We start from the raw sequence: 27,895 nt of genomic DNA, 5'->3' as shown, positions 1-27,895 counted from the left end.
ATAAGACTATAAGAGGGTTCTTGGACAGTGAGATCGGAAATAAAGACTCTCTTACACGGCTCCCATCTTGCTTGGCAAGAGAGGGTCCTTAAGAGTGGGTGTTCCTGCAGAGTCTGGAGCAACATTGTCTTCATCAACCATGTTCTCCTCTTTGTTTTGTCCCCACATCACAGCATAAAACCCCAGAACTATTATAACTGCTCCGATCACACTGTATACAAAAGATTAATGAAATAGTACTCAGTGATGAAGCTAATTTAACTAGCTAGAGAGAGAGAGAGAGAGAGAGAGAGAGAGAGAGAGAGAGAGAGACAGGGACCTGGCTCTCCTCTGGCCGTGGCGGGAGCTGGAGGATCCAGCCTAGCAAAAACAAGGGGGACAGGTGTCCTACCGGTGAAATGACCCAAACACCCCTTGTTTTGCTGGGTTGGATCCTCCAGCTCCCGCCACGACTGGAAAAGAGCCGAATTAGAGAGAAACCTACCTTCCAATATGGAGAACATCACCAAGGAAGCTAACTCCCATGATAACTGCAATAACGATCCCCATGGGCTTGTACATGGCCACATATAGAGGTCCCTTCTTGCTTAAGCACCACGTTACGGCAGCGCTTGACGCTGCTCCCCCTATTATACCCTACAAAATTTTTATATATTTTAGTGTTTGTATCATTTTTTTTTTTTTGGAGTATATTTCACCTTAATATAGGGAAAAATTCATTAATGACATGAAATCATAGAGCATAATTAATATACGAGCAAAAATACTAATACATATTGAAGGATATATGATTGAATTTGAGTCCCAAATTTGAGTTGTGATCAACCAATACCATTCTTTAGCTATGTGGATCATATAAAGATTTCTTGTTTTGATTACTTTCTTCGAATTATAAAACCAGTTTCTCTCCACTCATGGTCAGGACATCTAGCCCTTTGATTAGCAATGAGAAAGATATTTTCGATCCATACATACAACATGGGGAGGAAATTAACAATGGCATAAGATTCCAATCACAAGGTCAAATCACCATCGACGAAGAGATTCATCTTTCTCTACATTAGACTATGTTAGGAAGGAAGAAATCTTTTTCACGGTAATGTGATGTGACCCCATGATTGGAGTCTTGTGTCATCATTATATTTCCCCGCCTCTTATTTATGAAGTCGAAATTACCGTTTCCCTAAACACAATCCGAGGGTATTAACTGATGATAGCCATGGAATGAAGGGAAACTCTTTCTAATTAAAGGAATATTATTTATCAGGGAAAAATTGACTTACAGAGTAGAGAATAGCTATTAACTCTATATCAGGCTTGAGTTTCCAAGCACTAATGTCTTTTTCTACGAAAAGAGAGACCACAGCACATTGTATGGTTCCAAAAAAGCAGTAAAAAAATATTACGGTGGCCTTGTCTCTGTACTCATTCGCTGTTGCTGCCTGAAAAAAAAAAATTAGATATTAAAACCCATGTCGTAATTTTAGCAGTTGGGGTTAATTATAAGAGTTGCAATGAGTGAGGTAGAAGGAAATATTAGATAGATTCACCTGAAGTATATTCCAAAGAGAAGAGAAGATACAAGTGAGTATAAGGAAAAAGCCTCCGAACACCCAGTTAGCTGAACTTGGCTCTGAAGAGTAATGAAAATTCGGGAGTTGATCATGATGATGATGGGATGGGTCCAAAGCTCCTGTAGGTATTGTCGTCCCTTTGATCATGATGATTGGTGGGCCCTTGTATAGAGTCACTATGAAGGCTCCAGTTACGGATGCTATGGTCCCCATTACTCTTGCTCGACTGCTTCCCTTTCTCAAATCTACCTTCTCCATCCTAATTAGTAACCAGTCACCACCACGCCTAAATTAAATTTCTATACAATTAAGAAAATGAAATAACAAAATGTTGGGCAAGGATTGACATGTCATGAAATAGAATCTTTCATGCCAAGCCAATGAAGCACGGAAGAAGGTTTCACAAATCACGATTTGTATACAAGGGTCCAAATCAAATCTATTATTAATCGGTTCCAATTTCCCAGATCAAAATTGATTAGAAATTGATTGAAGCTAATCATTTCCTAATCTGTTTCCATAATCTCTTTCCTAACAATTTCTCAGTTAAAACTGAAACCGAATCAATTATTAGATTTTGAAATCAAAATCGAACCAATTATTTATGGTTCAATTCAATTTAAACTGCCAGTTTCGATTTGGTTTAATCAATTCCAGATCATAATTGACACACCCTTAATCTTGCACCGATTAGTCCACAACGATGCACCCTATAGGTTGAGTCTATTAGACTCCAATCTAGGGTTGTATGTTTCACTTTGTCAACCCGAGCCTGCCTCGAGTCTGAACAGGGCCTAGGCTAGATTTTTTAACCTTAAGGGTAGGTTAGGGTTGAAATTTTCAAACCCTAGGTTAGGGTCGGGCTAGGCTAGGGTTGAGACATTGGGTTGATCTCAGCCCTGCCCTGTGTAAGATTATGCTTTATCTTTTAAATTTTTTTGTTTAGAGTGTGATTATCTATTGAGAAGTCCGAATAACTGGTATCTCTAGTGAATGTTTGCTTCTCTCCTCCTTGTGAGTGTTTTCTCTCCTCCTAGCGAGTATTTTGCTTCTCTCCTACTTATGAGTGAATCACTATGACCATTGGAAGTTGTTCAGGTGAAGGCACTAGCTAAGGTGAAGGTGAAGATGTAGATGAAGGAGAAAACGACTTCATGGTAGGGGTGAATTTGAGGATAACGCTGCAGTAGCCTGGAATAATTCGATACGGAATGTTCAAGAAAAGATGGACGTTTCTAAGATGGAGGCAGACGCAGACGCAGACGCAGATGAAGATGACGAAGACAAGTTTGTGGTAGGGGACGAATATAAGGATAACACCGCAATAGCCTGGAATAATTCTCTAGTGAGATGTGTCTTTCCAGGTAAGCCTCATCGCAATCAGGCTGTGACCAAAGCGTTGGTCTCTGCATGGACTTCTCAAGGCAAGGTGGAGGTTTCTCTAATGAAGGCCGGTTGATATCTGTTTCGTGCTCCCTAAGATTTGTTTTCCAAGCTATTCTTCCTGTTCATCACAGATTTGAAGTTCATGTTGAGCTCGTTATTAGGTATGGAAGGTTGCATATGTTTTTTTATTTTGATGAAATTGAGTGATATAGGAACCATGAAGACCCTTCATTGACATCCACGCCGAGGCTGAATTGTTCTCCAACGGTAGCCTTTGCCGAAGAAGACGATACCGCTGGAAACTGTATGCTCACCAATTGATTTTAACCATTAATGCACATCAAGTGGGTCTTGATTATAAAAGTCAAAACTCATCAAGTAAGTCTTGATTATCAAGTGGTTACAAGTTACAACTCATCAAATGATTTCAACTGTTAATGCACTATCAAGTGGGTCTTTTTTCTTTCTTTTTAATTGAATGTAATTTTTCTTTTCTTTCGAGGGGAGCAAATGGGGTAGCTCATTCCCTTGCCAGGAAGACTCATTAGTGTGTATGACAGTTTGACCTAATTCCACTCTTTAGGTTCATTATTTGTGTGTAAATGAAAAAGCCTTGGCTAATATGCACTCTTATCATCAATATATAGATTTCTGATTTACCCAAAAAAAAGAAGTAATTATCTATTGAACAAAAGTTGACAAAAGTATTTAACATTTTGGGTTAAAATGTAAGATAACATCTCACCAAAGGCTTTCATTTTCTATAGAATTGTGATGCAAAACTATATATGTTCAAGATGCGATACCAAGCATTTGTCTCTTTTTTTTTTTTTTTTTTTAATGCATAGAATCAGGATCTATAAGGATCAACCCGGCCAATCTAACCTGATCAAGGTCAATCAGGGCCAGGTTGGGCTTGGGCTGAGCATAGAGGACTCAGGGTTGGACTGCCGTTTAAAAAAACACGGCCTCGTTACAACAATTAACATGCATGTTATTAGACATGAGTAGTGAAATGGGCAAAGAGTTTATAGATGGATGGACCAAACCTGAAAATGACGGCAAGGACGAAAGTGAAAGCTGGGATGAGATTACCCAACGCCGATGCAAGTGTCGGAGAGCTCAACCCCACACCAGTGAACACACAGATCTGCCTCAAACATATCCTGCATGCCATGCCACCCCAAAGTTAAAGATTATATATTATCCTACACTCGCTCTTTCTTTTCTTTCGAAAAAAATAACTAAAAGGGGTCAAGAAATGAAAAAAATCTGAGCAAAACCCGCCACTTGTATTACCCAATCAGGCCCAGGAAGAAGAATCTACAAAGGATGGAGAAGGTGAGAGGAGGCCGCTTGTTTCTGCAAATTTTTATAATCAAAGTACAGTTAAATCATGAGTGAAATTAAGAAAAAAGAGATTTTGAGAGAGAGAGAGAGCTAGCAGACCTGCGGAGGAGGAAAGAAGGAAGAAGGATGAGGGTGGCGAGAGCATTGTAGTAGACGATGAAGACAAAGTGGCTCATCCCTCTTGACATGGCAGCTTTACTTACTGTGGTTATGCCTACTTCGCCACACTCCACCATCACCATCACTACAAATGGAACCACTTCATACAAACCACGCCTCAACGCCATCTCTGTTTCTCTGTTTCTCTGTTTCTCTATCAAAGACGACACAGATTGAACCGGAATTAATTATGTAGTTTCTCTCTAATATATTTTCATATTCTTTATATATATATATAGGGGAATTAAAAGAAAGAAGCATCTATATATCATCGATGATTCGTTATTAGAAAGCATTTGTTGATGAGATCGATGTTGTTTTTATTATCAACTACCACATGAGCCCGTACTTAGCCCCTGGAGCAACGAGGTGGTAAGAGAGAGAATCTGTTAGATGATATAGGTGTCCACATTTGATCGATATATATATAGAGATAGAAGTAGAACAAAGATTTTACAGGAGACAAAGAGAGATTTTAGGAGATCATGAGATTCTAGGAGTAAAACCTGACGGATCTTGGGAGAGGCGTATCTGTTAGATAGTGTTATGATCCTGTTGTCCCACCCGAGAGTAATAAACTTTGGTGGGTATCTCACAGTGGAGAGTAATGAACTCTGGTGTGGGCTAATATAGTCCTGGGCAACTTCATCTATCGAACCAATTTTGTGGGCTGAGATTCAGGATCGTATCAGTGGTATCAGAGCGGGTTGCCATGTCTATGGATCGGGGCACAGACAGGGGCGACCTATGGAAAGGTTACCTAGTGCTTGAGTGGTCCGGAGTGAAGGCCGCCATGGAGTGGGTTGTCAGAGACATCGGTCCAAAAGCATGATGGAATGTTACGATCTTACTATCCCACCCAAGAATAATGAACTGGTGTAGATTAATATAGTTCTGGGCATTCTCACCTATCAAACTGGTTTTGTGGGCTGAGATCCAGGACCGAATCAGATAGGTCCTATGAAAATGATTAGTTACGGACTGGCAGAGGGAGAGGATAAGAAATTCTCGATAGTTGTGTTCGTATTCAAAATCTCAATTGATTTGGGTAATGATTAGAGACAACTAAGGTCCTAAGAAAATAATGGGTGGGGTCAACTGGATGATCCTGGATCCACGAAATTTTGCTACCCAGGCTCCCAGAAAAGAAATAAAAAAAGTATATCTCGAAGGGTATTTGGTAAAGCCATATTTGGTATGATTTAAGATTGATTTTATTTCTATCCCAAAAAAAAAAAAAAGATTGATTTCATGAAATAGTGAATAGATTTTTAGTCAAAAAATTGAAATTATTTTGATTGCATAATCAAAAATATTTTAAAAATAAGAAATCTATTTGATAGTTCAATTTTTGAGAATAAATTTTCTATATTTCTTTGGGAATGGGTGCAAGGGTGGGGGAGAGGTGGGAAGGAAGTGGTGGTGGTGACGATAGCAATGGAGAGATGGCAACGGTGGAAGGTTGGGCATAGATGGTGGTGAGACCAACATGGAGAGAAGAAGGGTGATGTTTTATCTTTAATATGAAATTATTGTTTTGTCAATCAAAATAACCATATACACACTAAAGAATAGAAGTAAAATCAATTTTAATTTCAAAATTGAAACAACTCGTCATCTATTCAAAATTTCTATTCAAGTTGATTTCTATTTCATTGAAGTAAGGTATAGAAATAAAAGTATAAAACCAAATAATTTTTGAAATAGAATCACCCCATGACATTGAAATATAAATCATACCACATCAGGCCTAAATCTTATGAGGGTATTTGTTAACATAAAAGAGAAAGTGAATTATTCCAATTCTTTAACTGCGAGCCTGATTTGCAGTAAAATTTTGAAATAAGGAGCAGGACCTTGAGTCATATGCAAATAAGGGGGGTTGTAACCCGTTTTGAAGTTTTGGTTATATCTTATATGTAAGAAGTAAATAGTCTTTATATTATGAGAAAAACGATAACCATCATACTGGTCTAGAATAGTTTAAAGATCTGTATTTTTTGGGGGTATATAAGATTTGTATTTTTTTTTTAATTACCGAAAAAAAAAAGATATGTATTTTTTGATATTTTTCTCTATTTTGATTTGACACTCGATAGAATCAGATTCTTTACCAAAAAAAAAAACAAAAAAAAGATACCATCACATTGTGACAAATATTGGAAAATATGTATAGGAAAATGGGATTTACTACTTAATAATAAAATCTCTACCAAAAAAAAAACTTAATAATAAAATTTTGCAGATTTTTTTTTTGTGAAAAATTTTGCAGATTTGGCAACCCACAGCCTTGTATTATATGGAACGAAATTATATAAAATATCTAATTATCCCTATAAAGACAATGAAAGATTGAGGGCAAGATTGACTTACCTTTACCTTCCCCATTTACTTAATTTGGTAGGAAATCCTTACTCTTACGGTACATCTTACCTTTTAATGATGTTGGGTTAACGAGGTGACCGTTGGATGGGTACCCATTGCCAGACCAATAGGGATCTGAAGAGAGGTGAGAAGAGGAATGGAGATTCTTTTGGGGGTTGGGCACGGACGTACGGTTGTCTCAATACCCATGGTTTTAGGTATTGGTATCGCTTTGGTATGACCGTATTAGTATTGTAACTGATATCATGACCCATATCGGTTTGTATCAACTATATCGAATGGATACTAATCTTTTTATTTATTAAATTTTTTATCGTATGTTCGTACTATGTTAATGACCTATATTGAATTGGTATTGATATCAATGTCGGCCGACACCAAACCGATACCTAAAAGGCTAAAACCATGTCTATACCACAAAATAATACCTAGGTGACCATAAGGTAAGCCTCGTAACAGAAAAAAAAGGTCACCCAGGTAAGCCTAGAAGAAAGAGAAAATTGAGGAGTTCATGAGAGTGCGGATCATGGTTTGAAGTATCGGAATCGGATCGTCTAATAGGACTGATATAGTACGATTTTGACGATGATTGATAGTGATACCTTGCTGATATTATATCGGTGGAACAGTATGAACAAGTGGTAAAATAGTCAAAAAAGCTTATTTAAAAAAAAACCCAAGAATGAATTTGTTTGATACGACCGATCTATGCAGATGACCGATATTCGATCCGATACCATTCACTAAACCATGGTGCGCATAGACATCAGGGTGATGAATGTCGTCAATACACGAGAGGGTATTTAAGTAAAGTACACCCATACTACAGTGGTTAGTGGTCAGCGGCACAACTTTATGAGCGCAGTAATAAGAATCACGACTCACGAGCGCAGCCCAACCCATGCGTAGAATTTGACGATCTTCGATCAGGAGCGTGGAAGTTGGAGAGCAATGAATGGTAAATTGGTAATGACACTCTCCGTTTACCCAAACATAGATGTCCGGCGCAGCCGAAGGCACGTAGTTGCTGTCCGCCTTCTGCTCTGCTTTCTCTATTTTATTGATCTCAGCTGTTCCAGACTTCCTGGTTCGCGTCTCTTATCTGATTTTTCATTATTCGATTAATGGAAAAGATGGGTACAACAGAATCCGAAATAGAAGACTTGTTTAATCAGAAGAAGCGCGTCAAGAACCCTTTCGTGCCTATAGGTAATTCATCCGCTTCTGCATTTACTTTCATGTAGAAAATTGTGAATTTTCTGATTTCAATTCTAATCGATTTGTACGCTGGAGCTCCTGGGAACTTTGGGAAAGTCTCAATTGAGTATGTGCCTTCCTCCATGCAATCCACCTTGAAAGATGGGCTGTTGTTTAATAAAAGGCAGGGAAGCCCTAATTGTATGATGTTGATTGATATGCTTCACTTTCTGATGTTTCTTTACAAACCGCAGTGTTTCACTTCATTCCCCTCTGTCGGTTATGTTTAATTTCGCTTTATTTTGGTGATATTTTAACGAAATTGATGCAAACTGAATTGAAGGGTGGGGAAGGATATGTTTCAAAATAGTGAGAGAAAAGAATGGGAATTAAAAGCCAAGAAATGGACTGGGTCTTGGCATGAAAAGTGAACATAGAGGGATGGAGAACTGAGGGAAGCACGTATAGAGAATCTTATTACCTTCTTCAATGAGGACTGGTACTCCCTCTCAGGCTTTTCAGAACAGGGACCTAGGAGATATTGTAGAAGTAGAGATCAATGGTTCCAATCCTGTAGTCCTTTCTTCTGTATTCCTGCGAATGCATTCCACCCTGGCACATAGAGAGCTATAAAAGCTCGATTATATCGGGGAATAGTACCTCCTTGTTACCCCAAAGCCTTCCATCACCTCATATACTTGTGAGTCCCTCTATCCCTATAGTTCAAGCTTTTGGGATGGATATTTACATGGTATCAAAGTAGATCCGAATCCTGCTTCTGGTCTGTTCTATTCTATCCGTGCACATCTATGCAGTTCCATCCTGCCTACACATGAGGGGGAGTGTTGAGAAAATAGTCCCACATCGGTTACCCCTAAAGTCTTTCCTCACCTCATATACTTGTGAGTGCCTCTGCCCAATAGTTCGAGCTCTTAGGAACAAACTCAACAGAGCTTCAGTCCAGCCATGGTTGCGTAGTCTTTATATGTGCTGCGAATTTTGGAACAATCCTTTACCTCGGCTTGTTACCCCATATTGCTAAATAATTGGGAGTCAGTGGGCTTCCGGAATAAATAAAAAAAGAAGGGTAATTAACAGTCATGTAGTCCTAACAATGTCCTTGATTTATAGCATGCACTGCAAATGGCCCAGATAATACTTAAACAGGAAAAAATGCTTTTGGGTCCTTTTTTATGTTCTGCCTAAGACATGATATAGAGGGTCCCATAAATGTAAGTTCCTTTTCAACAATTGAAGTGTTACTGTGCCTGAAGAAAGAGGTCCGAAGTTTTATGAATTATTTTATTCTCATCTTTTCTATCAGGGCATATTTGTTTGCCAAGGAAAGAAAGGAAAAGAAAAAGAAGAGAGAAAGAGAGATTATGAAGAAGAGAGAGAGAGAGAGAGAGAGAGATTTTATCATTACTTTTGTCTTATTCGTTTTTCCTGGCAAACAAACATACATCAGTTGTAACTGTTATATTATTCAGTATCACTTCCCCATCCGGAGGTGTGTGTTTTTTCTTTTTCTCATAGTACTCATCCCATTACTTGTGATGAGTATTTCATCTGATCTCTCATTTTTTTAGTATTAGTTTTTCTCTGAAGGAGTCCTTGTGCAAGTTATGAAGTATTTATATTCCCCAAGGTTCTTATTCTTGATAAAGAACTTATTGCTATTGTGTTTCGTTGCATAGTGGTTTTAATTGTTGAAATGTCTAGTGCCCCTTTGGGCCACTAGCCAATTTGCTTAAATTGGATAGGAACAGGCAATATACCATACGCTGATCTCTGCATTGTCTTTTTTTCTTCATTTGAAAGTTGTCGAACTCTGACTTTAGAGCTGAAAGTTTGGCTTACTGGACATATTATTATACATTGGTTGCATTCTTCTTCTACCATCCACTTTATATTCATTTGATGGTCGTATGAATTGCAGGTGCATTTCTTACTGCAGGGGTACTGACAGCTGGCTTAATCAGTTTCAGACAAGGAAATTCTCACTTGGGTCAGAAGTTAATGAGAGCTCGTGTAGTTGTCCAAGGAGCCACCGTTGCCTTGATGGTTGGCACTGCTTACTATTATGGGGAGAAATTTTAATAGTTTTCAGGAAATGGATCTGACTGTGTAAAACTTCCTCACTGGTTTTTATTATGTTTTCTTCCATTATATAGGTGGTTTTTTTAATAATGTAGAGAATCATTCTCCTTTTTAATTGGGAAAAAGACGCCAATATGAACAAAACATGTCATCCAACACTCACGCCTATAGGTGCTGCCCCAGTAAGAAGTTCGCCAGGTGCCGCTACTTCTGTATGAAGAGTCTTGGTGCAGTGTTGCAACTTATCTTAAAGAAGCATTCTTTCCATGGTGGGCTCCAAATCTCACCTTTTTTATTTTCTTTGAAAATAAAATCTCATTACTATATCGGAGGAAGTTGTACTCATAGATTGTTATTGAAGATACTACTGAAAATTTAACATTTCAGGATTGCCACGAGGATGAATGGCTGAATTGGAATAGATAAGGACCTTATTGTTATACTCTGTGTTGCTGACCACTTTTGAAGTATTGTAGGGATGTCTTTAACTGAACGTGTCTGTTTGAAACCAATATGTGCTTCCAGATGACATCTTTTTAACATGTAGTAGAAATTGATGGTATGCTTTGGTTTATACTCATTGTATTGGAACTGGCTCCTTTGTTTGCTCTAAAGATAAAATGACAAGTTCTGAAAGTGTTGAGATCCTCTGATAGTGGTCTTTTCTAGCTGCTCATACCTCTCTGTGACTTAGCTTAGAATCTTTTCTAGGTGCTTCTACCTCTCCGTGACTTAGCTTAGAATCTTTTCTAGGTGTTCATACCTCTCCGTGGCTTAGCTTATAAACTTCCTTGTTGAACTGTGTTTTTTGGGCCTTTGGACTTTGCATTTGAACTATGATATTATGCAGTTGCTTTGGAGGGCCATATCTATGCCGTCTGTTGCTTGTTTAGGTCTCTGGTAAAGCTGGTCAGAACTAGTTGTCATTTCTCACAATGAAACTAAATAGAATATTTGGTGTCCCATCACAATAATTTTTTTTTTGTTGTAGCTGAAACTAGATACAATACAACAAACTCAGCCTATCCCAACTTAATGGGGTTGGCTACATGGATCCAAACAAAACAAAGTAAGAAAAACTGAGGTCTAGACAACAAAAGGGGAATGAAGAGATGGGAAAAGAGGTATGGGAAATGAGATGAGAAATGAAAAATGGAAAATGAAAAATTGAAGACGGACAATAGAAGAAAAAAGAAAGATGAACGTAATAGGAAAGAGGCACAACCCAACAAGTTAGGAGAATCTCAGCTAAATGGGGTCCGCTACATGGATCCTTACCCGCCAATAGGCTCTATCTGAGGTTATACTTGGTACAAGACCTAGACTATGCATGTCCTTCCTCACAACTTCTCCTGTGGTCATTTTAGGCCTGCCCCTAGCTCTTTTAGCTCCTTCAATCGGAATTATATCACTCCTCCTTACTGGGGCGTCCCTAGGCCTCCGCTGAACATGACCATACCACTTCAAACGACTCTCTCAGAGCTTGTCATTGATCGGGGAAATTCCCAAGTCAGCTCTAATTCGTTCATTCTTTACTTTATCCTTCCTAGCTTTTCCGCACATCCATCTTAACATCCTCATCTTTGCTACACATAGCTTCTCAACATGACACTTCTTAACTGCCAACATTTTGCCCCATGCATCATAGTCAGTCATATAACAATCCTAAAGTACTTTCATTTAAGCTTTAGAGGCATACATCAGTCACACAGCACTCCGGACGCACCTCTCCAGTTCATCCATCTCACTTTAATTCTCAGTGAAAGATCATCCTCTATGTCACATTCTTTATTTTTAATTGACCCCAAATATCTAAAATAGTAACTTTGCGGTATCTCTCTTTCTTTAATTTGCACCATGTCATTATTCATCATACTGTGGCCAAAATTACACATCATATGCTCCGTCTTTGATCTACTAATCTGTAAGCCTCTTGTTTCCAATGTTGATCTCCATAGCTCTAGCTTAACGTTAATCCCTGCTTTTGTCTCATCCACCAAAGCGTTATAATCGGTGAAGAGCATACACCATGGGATCTCGTCTTGGATGCTCTTGGTTAGGTCGTCTATGATAAGCGCAAAAAGATAAGGGCTTGGCTGATCCTTGATGGAACATAATGGTAATTGGGAATTTGTTGCCCTGACCTCCTGCAGATCTCACACTAGTCATCACGCCTTCATACATATCCTTAATTACATCCTCATATTTACTCGACACCCCTCGCTTCCCTAGAACATGCTGGATTAAATCTCTAGGGACTCGGCCATAGGCCTTTTCCATGTCAATAAAGACCATATGGAGATCCTTCTTGCTATCTCTATATCTTTCCAAGAGCCTCCTCAATAGGTAGATACAACATGGATGGTAAATTCTTATATATTTTCTCTATTTTTGTATCGGTACTGTTTATTGATAGGAATGATTCCTATACACCCTTTGCTTGGGTTTAAAAATGTTTTTCTTCTTTTCATTCACTAATAAAAATTCATTTGATTAGCACCAAAGATTTTTTGGGATTGGAGAAATTTTACTGAGAGAATTTAAGACTCATGTTGTTCTGTTGTCAGCTTTACCTTTGCAGCCATTAAGGAAATTTCATTTTGTTCCATGAGGTGATGAAGTTTGTAGTAGAGGTTACGGAAACAATATCATAATGGATGTGTTCAAAGTTACTGAACAATATCATAATGGATGTGGTCAAAGCAGGGGAAACTTGGGTCCTTTATACCGCACACCCTTTTCTCCTTGCCACAGTTGTGGAAATTTGTTAGCTATCAAGTGTTAGTTAAATTGAAGCACATTGAATGGTGCTTTTCTCATGTGAATCTCTGATGCTTTTTTTTTTGTCAGTGTCTGGTTCTTAGAAAATGATATTCTGTAAGAGTTTATATGATATTATTTGTTGTCTAGGTCAGGGATGTAAATGTAGGTATCTTCCACATGATGGTTTGGATGTAGTCGGTAAACCTTTCTTTTATGTGAATTAAATGAATATAGTTTTGTGAATGGGAAAAATAGTGGGAAACATTATGGACACACTTTTCTCTGTTGGGACATTTGTTAGGTTATTTACCGATGACATTAAGTGTAGCTTTATTACAATTTTGTTCCTTTATTACCAACAAAGGGAAAATGAAGAGATTAAATGTCCTATTTTTGTTCTGAAAAACAAGGCGCTGAGTCTAAATTATATTGAATAGCTATGTACAACTTGATTGATTCGGTTGGAATTTGGAAGATGGTACCGGATCTATTTTTGAGACAAATGGGATATTCAACTAGACAGTTGGAAGAAGGGGAAAAGGGGGGGGGGGTTGAGAAAGAAGTTACTATAGATCTTGAGTTGAGGGATGTTCGAGTAGACAGCTGAAGAAAGTGGAAAGGGAGGGGGAGGATATGAATTATAGAACCTTGAGTAGTTGCAAAACTTTGTTTCAACAGTGAACTCTGAAGAGCAAGTATTGTGGGAGATTGATTGGCATGCAATTCTCTAGTCCCAAAATTTGATCGACCAAGTTACCCAATTCCTAGGTATAAACATAAATGGTATCTTGGAGAACCGAAGTGGAGAGGTGCGACCGGAGTACTGTGTGACCAACACATTCCTTTAAAGCTTAAAGGAAAGTACTACAGGACTATTGTCCGACCTGCTATGATGTATTGGGCGGAATGTTGGGCAGTTAAGCAGTGCCATATAACGGAGCTATATGTTGCAGAGATGAGGATGTTAAGATGGATGTACAGCAAAACTAGGAAGGATAAAGTGAGGGACGAACGTATTAGAGTTGATGTGGGAGTTGCCTCGATCAGTGACAAGCTCCGAGAATGACATCTGAGGTGGTTTGGCCATGTGCAACGGAGGCCTGGGGGCGTCCCAGTAAGGAGGAGTGATCTGATTCCGATTGAAGGAGCTAAAAGAGTTAGAGGTAGGCCTAATATGACCATAGGTGAAGTTGTGAACATGCATAGTCTGGGTCTTGTACCAAGTATGATCTTAAATAGCGTCTATTGGAGAGCAAGGATCCACGTTGTCGACACCATGTAGCTGAGATTATCCTGATTTCCTGAGCTATCCTCTTTCCTCTTACTTTCATTTTTCATTTTCCATTTCTCACTTTTCTTTTCTTTTCTTTTCTCATTTCTTCATTTTTATTCTTCATTCCTGTTACTTCTCTTTCCCTCAGTTTTCCCTACTGTGTTTTGAATGAATCCATTTAGCTGACCCCATTTAGTTGGGATAAGGCTGAGTTGTTGGTGGAGAACCGAAACTAAACAGTTAAGTGATTTAAGACTTGACTTTGGGCCTTCAAATGACACTCGCAACTTACTAGTCTAATTAATACTAACTAATTATACACTAGCCAGGAAATTTGTTGACTTTCTAAGCAAACTGCCTTAATTGAGTAGTATTTACAAAATTTCCCCGATAATGGACAAATCTGATTTGCTCCTGAATCATTGTTGCATAATAATGTGACTATCTGCTCCCCTTGGGTGAATCTGTTCGATCATTGCACCGTAAGGAAGGCCATGTGAGGCCTAGAAAAACCCAAGAGAGAAGACCAAAATACCCCTAGATCGTAATTTCATTTTTGCACCTATATGCCTTTGGTTGCATTAGAGAGGAAAGGAAAAGCTAAAGGAGTGGATTTGTTTTTTTTTTTTTTTTTTGGATAATTAGCAAGAAAAACTTATCACAGAGTTGGGAAGATAAAAATTAGAACTTGGCATCCAGCACCATGAGCCCCTGTAATTTGTTCACATTTGAATCTTGTTCAGTTCTATGCATGAAGTCTTGTTCTATATTGCAACGAGCATCTTCTTTGGGGGTAGAATTGTTATTTTAGATATGCATGTTTATATAGCCTGCTCTGAAGAACATTTGTGGTGAATGTAAATTTGTAATGGTTTGTTACAGTTACTTAATGAAAAAGAAATCAGCTAGCTACTACTTGTGTATCATCTAAGATTGTTTTCTATCGTTTTGGTTGCTGCCTTGGATTTCCAGAAACCTGTAACCAAAATTAGGGTTCTATTTTATTTTTGGTTTTTGTATTGTCAGATCTGATTAGAAATTGTCTTCAAAACTTCAGGTTACCACCTCTGAGCTTTTGATTTACTTCATGTCAGTATAAATTGTGGTGGCCAGTGGTCAGGTATTCTTTCGGGCCCATATTGGGACAAAATATATAGTATACCTGAGGAGGATGGGTTGGAGGTGTCATAGAGAAATCTTCGACCGAGGTAAAAAAGTATGCGTTTATGGCGGATCTGATTGAGTATGAGGCTTTATGATGGCCAATCATACTTATGATAGTGAGAATGTGTGCAGAAAGATTTAAATTGTTTGTGACATAGGGATGTGGCAAAAAAGTATGCAACTAAGCACTTCAAGAAAGCCAAATATAGGCTTGGATAGAGGGATATGCCTTCTTTCAAACATTATCTAGTGTGTTTGGCAGATGACATTTAGTTCATTCCTGCTTTTTCTTGAGGATGACTTGCACAAAGAATGTGGGTTGCTCAAGATTGCTATGGAAAGATGAAAGTCAATATTGTTGACACTTCTACTTTCAAAATCTAAGATGAGGAAATGACTGACTATGTTGATGTGTAATTTGACTAAAAAAATAAGGTCAGATGGTAGTGTTGTGGAAGTGAACAATCATGCTCGAACCTTTCTCCTATTCTTTCAGGTTTCTTTTTTAGTAATTATGTTAGAATATTGGACCACCCTTCCATTGATTGCAAGTAGTCCAAAGGATTTGTATCACTTTATGCTGTTATGGACTTTTTGGGCATCACTTGGGTATGCCCTGCTAGGTTATGCACTGGTTGTTATAGAGGCAAGCATGCTCTTAGGCTGCAAGTTCTTTTTCAGCATCTTCCTTTGAGGAATGAAGTTGGTGGGTTCCGTATTACCAAAGAGGGGGTATTGGGAGCGGAATAAAGGAAGCCGGCGTAAGTACCTACAATTGGACATGGACATATTTATCATGGAATATGAATTTTATAGCATCAATCATCATCTTATTGATTGATGCATCAGTAGTAGTCTAGTAGGTGTTAGACCAATTGGTCAGTTGAGAAATGGGGACCTCAGGTTACACTGTATGATCTGAATGAAAATCTTGTTTGCAACTTTGTGCTTCATTGCCAATGCACTTCTAAAAGAGTTGGCTTTAGGACCACTTCACAAGTGGAGTTATAGTTTCAAACATATGCATAGGAATTCCTCACCCGATTTGTGCTGCTGGTCCCCTGTTGAAGTATACTCCCTCATGCATTCTGTTGTCTGCCAGCTTATTCCTATGAAGTTGAATCTACTGTCAGGAGCTTTTAAGGAGACCTGTATGTATACTTATTTATTTATGGTCGATAGGGGAATTACGTTGGATTACAGAAACAAGAAAGAACTTAGTCAGTATCTTCTAAGAGAGAGGGAAGGTAAAAAGTAATAATTTGGGGTGGGAGGGTAAAAAGTGAGGAAGGTAAAAAATGGCATCAATGTCATTGTTATTACTGATTTAAAGTTTCCCTTGCCTTGTCAAATGGTTGAAAATTGCCTCTTTTTTTTCTGGGAAAAAAGAAGCCTGTTTCTGTGCACTCACAGGTTAGAGATTTCAATTTCTTTTTTGTTGGGTATGTTATCACAAGTCGTGTTAGTTGATGATGTCTTTTATTACTAAGAATTAGTATTCATTTGAGTCCTTCTCTACTGAAAGTTTGGAAGAAACAAGGCAATTGTCATTAGTTAGGTATATACTAGATTGTGTGTCACAGATTGGATCCATACCTCCCATATGTTATTTTCTTTCCTTGGGTGGAGTCCCGTCTAAATTCTTGGTCAGAGAACCAGTCTCAGTTTCAACATTTGCACATGTGCCTTCCTTTATATGCTTTACCTTATTTTCTTGTCTGAGCAGCATTAAGCAACTTGATGTAGCTTTCACAATGCAAAGAATTCATATGGCAATTAGATATGTAACCGAAAGATGTTATGCTTACGTAATGCTCTCTTAAATCGCCATCCCTGAACTCCTTGACATATGCATCTAAACAGCGATTAGCTTCTGTAGAGATCATTACAACACTATGGTTGATCTACTGGCTGCAATTTATGTAAGCTGTTCTTTGTCTAAGACTTTCGTAACATAGATTCTGCCACTGATTCAGTCTGTGGTGTTTCTACATCGCTCTCATTCTGTTTGCCAAACCACATGGAATTTCCTCTATGTACTTCTGGCCTTAATTGACTAGTTCGTGCCTTCAGCACTGTTTCTTTGAAAAAAATAGAATTACTCACAATTTGAACCTCGTCAAATAGATTCTTTTGGTCTAGAGAAAAGGGGATTGGGGGGGGGGGGGAGTTTCTGTGTAAACCTGCACTCCAATAATAGTCCTAACTCTAGTGTTTGGTTGTTTAATGACGCATGAGTAGAACTAGAATTACAGTAGTGGTAGGCATGATGTGGCTTGCAATTGAATCATGAAAATTTGAAAATATGCAAAAACTGCTCAGGTGTGACTAGCGTTGCTGTCAGGAAATTTGAAGGGTAAAAAGAGGGTGAAATGGTGGAGACGAAGGTTGGGTTGAAGGTTTAGAAGAGGATAATTTATGATCCCACCAATAGCGACATGGTATGTGGGAAGTCATTATCAAAGATGTAGAAACTAGAAAGTGACATGTCATGTAAACAGAAGCTGTCTCCTCCACTAGGAATCATTCACTTCCCGTACTCGAAGTAAATTAAAAGTACACGTCGTTCTTCATCTCCGTCCAGTGTGTGACTGACTCTGTGAGGCTGTAAGTGAGTGAGACAGTGAGTAGTGTGGACTGTGTGGAGTGACAGTGCAAACTGCAAAGCTTTACTGTGCCAACAACTTGGATTAATAGGCGGGGGAAAATAAATGGAGGAAGGAACATGTGGTGCCTCTGCCGTGGTGGACCCATTCTTGCTTGCTTGCTTGCCATGTTTGAGGAACAAGTTACTCTCGTAACTGCTTTCGATTCACGCTTGGTGGTGAATGATGGTGTGATTCTCAGCACAGCTCAGGACAATTACGTACGAAATTTGGGTTTAATTCGCTAATTATATTTGTTTTTATTCGTATATATTTTCAAAAAGTTTGAACAATACAAATATTTTATAGGGGAAAGGAATGCTACCGGGTCGGGATTTTGATCCTCTACTGCGGCCTGCCCGTCTTGCCTGTGTGCTTCCTCACACAGGCAGGGGTGCAATGATCATCCTACCCCACCTGGGCAGGGTGCTCGGGCAGTGGGTAGGGCGGTCATTGCACCCCTGCCTATGTTAGGAAGCACACAGGTAGGACGGGCAGGCGGCAGTTCCTGTGCCTAGACATGGGGCTGCACGAAAATCCTTGAGGGTGTGGTGGTCATTTCGTACGGCCCTGTATCTAGGTGTGGAAATTGTGCACCACATGCAACAAGGTAGTGCGCTCTTTACCTATTTTATATTATCACGGTATATCAAAATGTCATTCACAATTGACCTACCCTGAGAAAGGCATGCCATCACGTATAGATGGTTAGTGAGAATTTTGGCAATGAATTTGTAAACCAAATTGTCGAAGGCAATGCAACGAAGGGGCATTAATTAAACTCTGAAGCATGATAAGTCTTGGGAGTAAGACAAATAAATGTAGAATTAACAGAAATACTAAACCATTGTATAGCCTAAGTCAGTTACAATGGTTAATCAAACTCCTTTGGTAATCCAAGGAAAGAGAATGGGTTCATAACCAAATCTCCTACCTTTTGAGAAGACTCCATCTGACCATACCTGATGATTTTCTTGAAGTTTTCTCGAAGTAGCTAACAACCTCTTCTTTGATGAAGGAGGTTGTGTCAACAAAGGTGCCAGCCTCTTTTTTCAATTTAGTCAACACCATTGCTATGATATTGCTTTCTGAATGATTTGTATTCTTGTACGTTCATTCCTATGGTATGTGCTTGGACAGCTAGCCTTGTTGATTCAACTATCCATATTGTAACATAGGTCCCTCCCCCCCCTCAAAAAAAAAAAAAAAAAACCACCAATTGGTCAGCCCATATGGGATCAGGATCATCTCCAGGGAGCACAGAACGCTCAGGGTGTTGCTAGCTGTTGGGTTGTGCCACACACATCCCTAGGCGTGCACCAAGATGTGCGGCACAACTCAATCGCTGGATGCCCCCTGGCAACGCCCTGGGCGCACGCCTCCCTGGAGGCGAGCTAAATTCGCCCATATGCCAAGAACTTTCACCAACTGGATCAAGAGTACATATTACTGCAACTCAGTATCCATATATAGTTTGAATGGTCGACGTTGTTGATTTGATTCGGTGTATTTGCAGGTCTATAGGCTTGATGAGGAATGGTGAGGAATCATAATTCGATCCAATTCTGATTCTGATCTCTTCGGGGAAATCGGAATCAGTCGTGGCAGATTCTGATACACGGATTCCCAATCCGATTCACCAATTTGTGAAACCCTGGTTGGAAGGGAACAAGAAGCTAACAGTCGATCGATAGTGGTGTATGAGTATGGAAGATCACCATTGGTGCCACAAGTTTCCTACTTTGCAATGACCATCTCACCCACTAGGTTAGATTCCCATGTGCAATCCCTTCTGGAAAGTTTCCAAAGAGGTGAAAACTCAATTAGTACTACTTGGGTTGTTGGGCATGAGTTTGGGAGACAATAGGAAGAGAAGATATCCACCATTTGCATCATGGTTGGTACTTTGATGGAAGTAAAGAAAGGGGAGAGGCTAGGGGTAATGAATCTTAACTTTGATGGATGACTGTGTCAAGGCTTTGGAGGTCTCCATTTAGGATGCAACATCTCTATCTATATTGGCTTCAAGTAGGACCTTCTGTCATTGAAGGAGGAAAAAGGTCTATACCCTTTGGGTTCACCACACCCAACATATCTCACTCAGCCTGTCCCTACCCTTAAAAGCTTAGATGCCTATTCCATCTATGTATGATTGCAAGTCACTTCAATTCTCAAGAGAGAAAAGATAGATACCATCACCAAAGCCCCAACAATATTTCATCATCATTTCTATTACAATTATAGTCAGCTAGCTAGTTCACTTGAAATATCAGTCTTTCATGCCTCAACTCTCATGGCAACATTTAACATCACTTAATTTGATTAACTGAAGGATTCCGATTAAGGGATTCTTCTGTTTCACTATCAATGGAGAATAGGGTTACAGTTATCTGTCCTCACACCTCTCAGATTGCATAGAAAAAAAAAACTCTCGTTACAAATTTATAGTGAAACTCTATACAAGAGATTACCGAAATACCTATATAGTCTTAAAAAATTAAAGTACAAGGTGGACTTGCGGTGACCTCTTATCACCCTTTGGAATCAGGACACTTAATTCAGGTGATGGAATACAAGACCTTGAACCCTCCAACACCTCTCTCTCTCTCTCAAATGGTTATTTACCCTTCATGGTTATATATGTCCGAAAATTTTCATTTTAGCATCTTTACCAGAAGTTATAAAACAAAAAATTGGTCTAGTACAGAATACTAGAATAGGTAATGCATTGAATTATAGTGTTTATGGTTGAAAAGGCCAGGTTTCCGTGTTAAGAATGAGTTCTTGGTTTGGTCTATTTGGGCTAAAAAGTGACATGCGTTGAAAGTTGTAACTGAACATGACCCTGTTTGTATATAGACTGCCTTTTATTAGTTTGTTCAGGGTAACCCTCCTTCACTAATCCGAGCCAGGGAGTTGCAGAACGTTGATGGTCCAAAGGCCACACACGCACAAATACAAGCTTTAATTTAATCTCCATTAAGGTAAAGGGTAGATCAAGGTTTGATCAACCTAATTACTTGATCAAATGAGACTTTTAACTGTGAGTACTGGTAGAAAAATTGTAATCTAAAATAATGTAAAAAATAATGGAAATTATAAATAATAGATCACAAAGATTTACGTGGTTGTAATATGAGATGAGTACTATCAGTGGAGAATAGGGTTACAACCGCTCGTCTTCTCACAGAAAGATGAGAGGGTAACTATATTTTCTTTAATTAATTTGCAGGTGGGAGGGGAGGGTACACAAGCTTTTGTAGGCCGAGATTGTGAACAGCATGAGTCTTCACGTGATGATTCGGAGTTTTTCTCAGTGGAAAGGGAAGTTTCTACTGACAGTGTTTTCAAGAATTGACCTACTTCTCTTCAAAATTGTCCACCAAATTAATTAAATGGTTCCCAATAAATAAACCTTCAAATTTTTAAAACCCCTTTGGCCCTTTCCAAATCTCTCTCTGTTGGGCATTTGCACTTGTACCTTCAAATCCCTCCATTTCTTCTTTTTCATATTACCCTAGATTTAACCGGCTCCTTCAAACTGGCCCTCCACTAAAGCTACTTATTACAAGTGAAGTCAGAGATTATGACCAAATTTTGTTTCTTGAACTCTATACTAATGGATGTCACATTTTTCACGTGTCAAACTTTTAGGTCCAGATTACAGTGTATCGTCAGATTAGGATACTATAGAGGATTTTTTTTTTTTTTAATGACACCACTCATCCCTTTGTTCTCTCATCATTCAGTACTGCATTATTTGCATCTATTTCCACAAAATGGAATTCCCAGTGCAATTATTTTATATAGTTCAAAACAAGCTTGAAGGGGTAACTACTGTGGAATTCAGGAAATAATTGTAAATTGCATCAAGAGTATCAGTGATGTATTCATTCATGCTGAAACAGAAGAGGTTAATTTTGAGGTTTTTTGGAAGATAGAATTGTAGAAAGAATCATATAAAATTATATTAGCCCTTGTTGTTGGAAAGTGTGAATTTCATTTCATCTGTGTGGAAAGCAGAAAGCAGAAGCTGATCCAATCTTGATAATATATCATTTGTTTTAGAGATAAGAATGTGATTCGACCCGCAGCCCAAGTAACACTGAAATTTAGGTTATTGGATATATCACCAAAATCATCCTTTTTTCTTTGGACCTTTTCCAAACAGACCTTAATTTAATTCCACTAGTGCTTTCTTTCTTTGTTTGGTTTTTTCTTTTCTTTTATTTATATTATAAATATTAATTAATTAGTGATTTGTTTCTTCTTAATTTATAGTAACTAATAGAGTCAAATCTCTAGTTCTGGACCCATTAAGTAATACAGTAAATAAACAAGTACAATACCATACATTCTAAATCCAACATTCCAACGAAAAATTTGGAAGCTGTTGGCCTCCTCTATAGGGAAGCCATGCAAGATTTCAGAGAGCTTCTACTCTACTAAAAGTTTCAGTTACTGGATATTGTGTTCTCTTGGCTAATAATAATGTATTCTTCTATCTCTCTCTCTCTCTCTTTTGTTGGGGTTTGATGTTTTGTATTCTGTGATTTGCGTGCTGATTTTGAAGGACCGTTAAAAGATCGTAAGGGTCAAAGGGCTATATGGGTATTCGGTAAAATTCTTATATGAGGTTTCTCTATAAATTTGCAGTGATGGTTCTTTCTCTGTAATCAATTTGAAAAAGATGTGAGGACAAGCAACTGTAATGCTATTCTCTTTTGATGGTGAAACAGATCTCATTTCACCGTGGACATAGACAATCTTCTTACCAAACCATGTAAATCGTTAAGTCTAATTGTTTATTTGCGATTTCCATTATTTTTTACGTCATTATAGATTTTGTTTTCTACTTATCTCTCTCTCTATCTCCCTAATCATGAAAATAATTATACTAATATGATTTTGCTTTTACTTGGAGTAGTGTAAGTTTGAAAATTTTCAAGTGGGTATTAGGGTTTGAGAAGGATGGGATGAGCATGATGAGGGCAGTCCACACCTGTTGTCTTGAACCAGACTCTCACTCCTGCCATCCTTTTCTCCCATAACTACTACTACTCTACTACTTCTAATCCAATTTGATCCAATCTCTTCCCATACATACAAAATTATTACTTTTATTAAAATAAAAAACAAGGATACAATTTCTCCACAACCTACTAGCTAGCTAGTCCCACCACTAGCCAGACACACACTATAATAGTCCAAGTCCACTACCCCTCTCCATAAAATCCAAAACTCATGCACCCCAAGACACCTCTCTTTCTCTCTTCTACTACTTCAGACTCTGTCGCCACTACTACTGTTTCACCCTCTGTCTATGGTGTCGTACCTTCATTCACTTTCACATTATATTATATACATTCAAAACATATACCCATTTGAATCTCTCTCTCATGGGTTTTTTTCTTTTGCCTCCTTAATTGGGGAGAAGAAGCCAAATAGCAAAATTATTAAGACAGCAACGTCTGTCGTTGTCAATAGATGGAGCTGACAAAATTGTAGGTAAGATGGTTAATTTTGGTACATAAATATTATAATATTTTTCTACTTCACTCTTTACTTTCTACGGTCATTTTCTTTCTCTTTCTTTGAATGGTCAAAGAGAGATCGAGATCCTAGCTAGCTCATGCTCATAACTTTCTTGGTGTCAGGGAGGGAGAGAAATTAAAACCCTAGCTATCTCAAGTTATGACTGAGAGTGAAACTTCTCTTTGGTCAAATTCCCAAGTGCTTCTAATAAATCGGGTTGGGAACTGGAGAGGATAAACATCCTATTTTTGTAGAGCCTGTTTTCAAACTTGAACCCGCAATCTCTTGGTTACAATGGAGCGATCTTAATCGTTGCACCAATGCCCATCCTCTTATATAAAAAATCATTGATAATTTCTTATAATGTCATGTATCTTTCCATGTAGTTATGCATCTTGGATGAATGTGAGTGTGAGAGCCTGTAAGGTAGTCCACTATTCCTACTAACATGAGGAGAAATAATATGGTCATACCAGTTTACAAGGCGGCTTCCAATTGACACCAACCACGGGTCTGCATTCAAGCTAAATTAGCAAGAAACTAAGAAGCACCATAAAGCTTTATACAAGGCAAAGGAGAAAGGCAAAAAACAAGAACTAAATGGTCCACCACAAATTAAATGAGGTGAGTTCGTCTGTATAAATGCTATGGTCATCCTTTTTAGGGTGCTTCGATGATGCCTTAGGCAAGCTATGTTTGGATGCCAAGAAAAGAAAACAAAAAAATAATGATGATGCAATTATTTATTTGTCTCTCTCTCTCCTTAAATTCAAATTTCTTTTTCGACATCCAAACATAGCCTTAATTAGTGTAATGCGGATGGGAGGATGAAGAAGGCGGAGGCTGCCAATTAGGAATGCAAAGAAAAGGATATTCCAAGATTGGATCCGCAATTTTAAATTAAAAAAAAAGATTGGATCCACAATGTGATCACTTTAGCATAGACTCCAAATGCTCCTCCAAAGAAGCGCGTTAAAATGAACTATCAATCTCAAGATTCACTTTACTCCGAGGTGTCATTCAGAATCAGGAGGGGAGAGAGACGTGATAGATCCAGGCTCACATTATAACGAACTCTAAAAGCTGAAAACTTCTTATTTTTCCTTTTCTTCTGATTCTTGGCATAGGCCTGAATAGGAAAAAAATCATTTAATATTGAAAATTTCCTCAGTAATGTTTAGATTCACCATTTCCAAAACAGTACACCTAAGTGTCCCATCATTGGCCGGTTCGTCCGTTTGGATTTTATTTTTTGGGGGTTGGGTTGGGGAATAAAAACTGAAAGCTCCATTGTGATCAAGTGGTCACGGTTCGAGTCTGGAAACAATATCTCTGTGAAAACAGGAGGTAAGGTTGCGTACAGTATAACCCTCCCTAGACCCCGCAATAATGGGAGCCTCATGCACTGAATACACCCTTAAGAGAGAGAGAGTCTACTGATTCTACTCAGTGATTGATGTGTATATTTTGGGTCTTCCTGATTAATAATTGGGATAAGGAATAGATAAAAGGAAGGAGAGAAACAGTTCTGAATGGTGGTGGGGTAATTGAAAAAGGGTCAGTTGGAAATCGGGAAGAAAAGTTGGAATATTGTTCATAAATTATAGTGTTCAGAAGCAAGCTCTCTATTTCACCCAAAAAAAAAGAAGAAGCAAGCTCTCTCTATATCAGAGAGAGGTATAAATGTGGGTATAGTCCCAGTTGGTTGCCTCATACTTGGAGGATAGGACATTGGGTGCTTCCTTCTTTTATAGAGAGAGAGGAAGTTGTAATAATCTGAAAGGTTGATGGAGGAACAGCTTAACCCATTAGCTGCCACACATCTCCTTCAACAGACTTTGAGAAGCTTATGTATTCATGAAAACTCTCAATGGGTTTATGCTGTATTCTGGAGGATCTTGCCTAGAAATTACCCACCACCAAAGTGAGGAGAAAAAAAACAACTTACAAAAACTTCTAAAAGATTATTTTTCCATCACATCATATAGGGAATTAGAACACTAAATTAATATCTGATATACACATAGATGCATGGATGACAATGTTTTTTATTTTTCCTTTCATTTTTGCTAATTAATATCATCTTATATGCTTCTTACAGATGGGATGTACCAGGAGGAGCCTATGATAGATCAAGAGGAAACAGGAGGAACTGGTATTCACTTGGATCTTCATTTTAAACATAAGTAGTCTTTGTTGTAGTTATATTGCACCAGAGTTGACACTTAACATGGTTGAGATATATATATATGCTAGGATACTAGTATGGGAAGATGGGTTCTGCAATTTTGCAGCTTCAACCGCTGAGATCGAGTCCGGCAATTGCCCAGACTCATCTGTAAATGGAAACTATGAATTCCAACACCTTAAAGGCCTGCAACCTGAGCTTTTCTTCAAGATGTCTCATGAAATCTACAACTATGGAGAAGGGTAAGTGAACTTCCATTTGTGAAACAAAAGAAGCTCTTCAAGTAATGCTCTCATGGGTAAATATCAGTTGAAATGATGGTGGTTTTCTGTGGACAGTTTGATTGGAAAAGCGGCTGCAGATCACAGCCATAAATGGGTATTCAAGGAGCCAAGTGATCAAGAAATCAACTTCCTGTCTGCATGGAATAACCAAGGAGAGACAGTAAATACCTGAAACATACTAATGCATATATATATATATACCTTCAAGCATTCTAAAGTCCAGTTTCTTTTTGTTACTCTTTAAATCATATCTGACTTCCTATTTCCCCTTCTTCAAAATTTTCTTTCAAACTTTTAGCATCCAAGGACATGGGAAGCTCAGTTCCAGTGTGGCATCAAGGTTTATATATGAACTCTCTATTCCTTCCTTTCCAACTCTCCTGGAGATATGAAAATTTTCCTCCACTAATTTCTTCCCATAATAATCCTGCAGACCATTGCTTTGATTGCAGTCAGAGAAGGTGTTGTTCAATTAGGGGCACTTCACAAGGTCTCTCTCTCTCTCTCTCTCTCTCTCTCTCTAGTTCATCATTGATTGCTAACTTTTCCATCTTGTGTCCTCATTCAATGTATTCAAGGTGATGAAAGACCTGAGTTATGATTCACCAATTTCATCATGAATTGTTAACTTTTCCATCTTGTGTACTGTCCTCATTCAATGTATTCAAGGTGGTGGAAGACCTGAGCTACATTGTTCTACTGAGAAAGAAGTTCAATTATCTGGAGAGCATCCCAGGTGTCCTCCTACCACATCCATCATCTTCAGCATTCCCTTTCAAGGGCGAGCTGGGATGCAGTGCAGCAGATCACACTTGGCCAGGGAATACAGCACTCACCGCCCAGCCGGCAATAACATCGATGACAACCGACTTTTACAATCAGTATGGTCAGCCTGTAAAGATCACTCCATCCATGAGCAGCCTTGAAGCACTTCTCTCAAAGCTCCCATCTGTGGTTCCCTCACCGTCCCCATCCTCGTCCGGATACTGTGAATCAACACCGCAGCTTGTATTGTCACACCAGCCACCACCACCATCATCGTCCCAATATTATGAATCATCAACACCAACACAGCTTTTATCACCACACCAGCCATTGGAATTGATGGGAAAGGAGAAGATGGACAAGGAAGAGATAGAGGAGGAATATGGAGAAGGGAGAGAGACAAGTGAGGGTAGCAGTTCCATGTCTTCATATCATTATCATCATCACCATAATAGTAATTATGAGCATCACCATTACCATCATCACCTCAATGTAAGCAACAGCAGACCAAACAAAGAACTCTAAGTGATTCGCAGATCGAATGGACTACAAGTTTCACATCCGGTTCTAACCTGTAGTTTTTAATTTCAGTCTCATTGTATGTTCTCTTTAGCCATCCTCGTAGTGAAGACTCTCTCAGTACATATTGAAATTTGTAGTTTTATGTCTTGGTGCATTCAAACTGGTATTGAGAGAGCGAGAGAGATATTCAGTAACTTGGGAGATAAACAGGTGAAGTCTGGGAGGTGTTAATACCGGACGGAATTTTGCTGCTACCTGGGTTGCAGGAACTTTCCTGCTACTCGGGCTCACAAGCAAAGAAATGGAATTCAAAAGGTATTCTGGAAATTACTAAAACTAGGAGTATATTTTTGAACAAAGGGGAAGTGAATTATTTCATTTCTTTGGCTACGAATCCGGATAGCAGCAATATTCCTGCAACCTGTGTAGCCGCAAAATTTTTTCCATTAGCACCAAACCGGGATGGCCCACACCCAATTCTTGTAGTAATTGTTAGGCAAGTACTATTGAACCCAGGCCTTTGAGGTGAAAAGGGTATCTGCTCCAAGAGCCAATCAAGTGACAGTGATTTAGGGACCAGTCTCTTATGGTATCATCTCAAGGAA

General features: G+C 38.6%; 3 protein-coding genes across 7 annotated transcripts; 2 read left to right on the top strand and 1 right to left on the bottom strand.

The window, feature by feature from the left end:
* Positions 1-51: 51 nt before the first annotated feature.
* On the bottom strand, positions 52-4,623 carry LOC122654154 (WAT1-related protein At3g28050-like). Its single transcript, XM_043848131.1, has 7 exons — positions 4,410-4,623; positions 4,260-4,322; positions 4,010-4,126; positions 1,551-1,833; positions 1,284-1,442; positions 485-636; positions 52-211 (listed from the first exon to the last, which is right to left on the bottom strand). Exons 1-7 carry the CDS (start codon positions 4,595-4,597, stop codon positions 52-54), a joined length of 1,122 nt encoding a protein of 373 aa, XP_043704066.1. The 5' UTR covers positions 4,598-4,623.
* LOC122656425 (protein RICE SALT SENSITIVE 3-like) lies at positions 267-27,396 on the top strand. 5 transcript variants are annotated; one of them, XM_043850937.1, is made up of 8 exons: positions 267-301; positions 25,300-25,455; positions 25,633-25,686; positions 25,788-25,961; positions 26,058-26,163; positions 26,302-26,343; positions 26,437-26,493; positions 26,673-27,394. In XM_043850937.1, the coding sequence occupies exons 2-8, from the start codon at positions 25,319-25,321 to the stop codon at positions 27,291-27,293; spliced, it is 1,191 nt and encodes a 396-aa protein (XP_043706872.1). In that variant the 5' UTR covers positions 267-301; positions 25,300-25,318; the 3' UTR covers positions 27,294-27,394. The 5 variants fall into 5 exon arrangements, with proteins under 5 accessions (XP_043706872.1, XP_043706870.1, XP_043706871.1 ...); XM_043850935.1 differs by lacking the exon at positions 267-301 and adding an exon at positions 9,443-9,465 and having other exon boundaries at positions 25,288-25,455; XM_043850936.1 differs by lacking the exon at positions 267-301 and adding an exon at positions 24,951-24,962 and having other exon boundaries at positions 25,288-25,455.
* On the top strand, positions 7,903-10,591 carry LOC122656428 (RING-H2 finger protein ATL48-like). The gene is made up of 2 exons (XM_043850948.1): positions 7,903-8,063; positions 9,991-10,591. Exons 1-2 carry the CDS (start codon positions 7,979-7,981, stop codon positions 10,149-10,151), a joined length of 246 nt encoding a protein of 81 aa, XP_043706883.1. The 5' UTR covers positions 7,903-7,978; the 3' UTR covers positions 10,152-10,591.
* Positions 27,397-27,895: the final 499 nt, after the last annotated feature.

This window comes from Telopea speciosissima, chromosome 3 (genome assembly GCF_018873765.1).
Source record: "Telopea speciosissima isolate NSW1024214 ecotype Mountain lineage chromosome 3, Tspe_v1, whole genome shotgun sequence".
Classification (NCBI taxonomy): domain Eukaryota; kingdom Viridiplantae; phylum Streptophyta; class Magnoliopsida; order Proteales; family Proteaceae; genus Telopea; species Telopea speciosissima.
The sequence above is the reverse complement of the archived record's forward strand: the minus strand, read 5'-3'. Positions and strand labels throughout refer to the sequence as shown.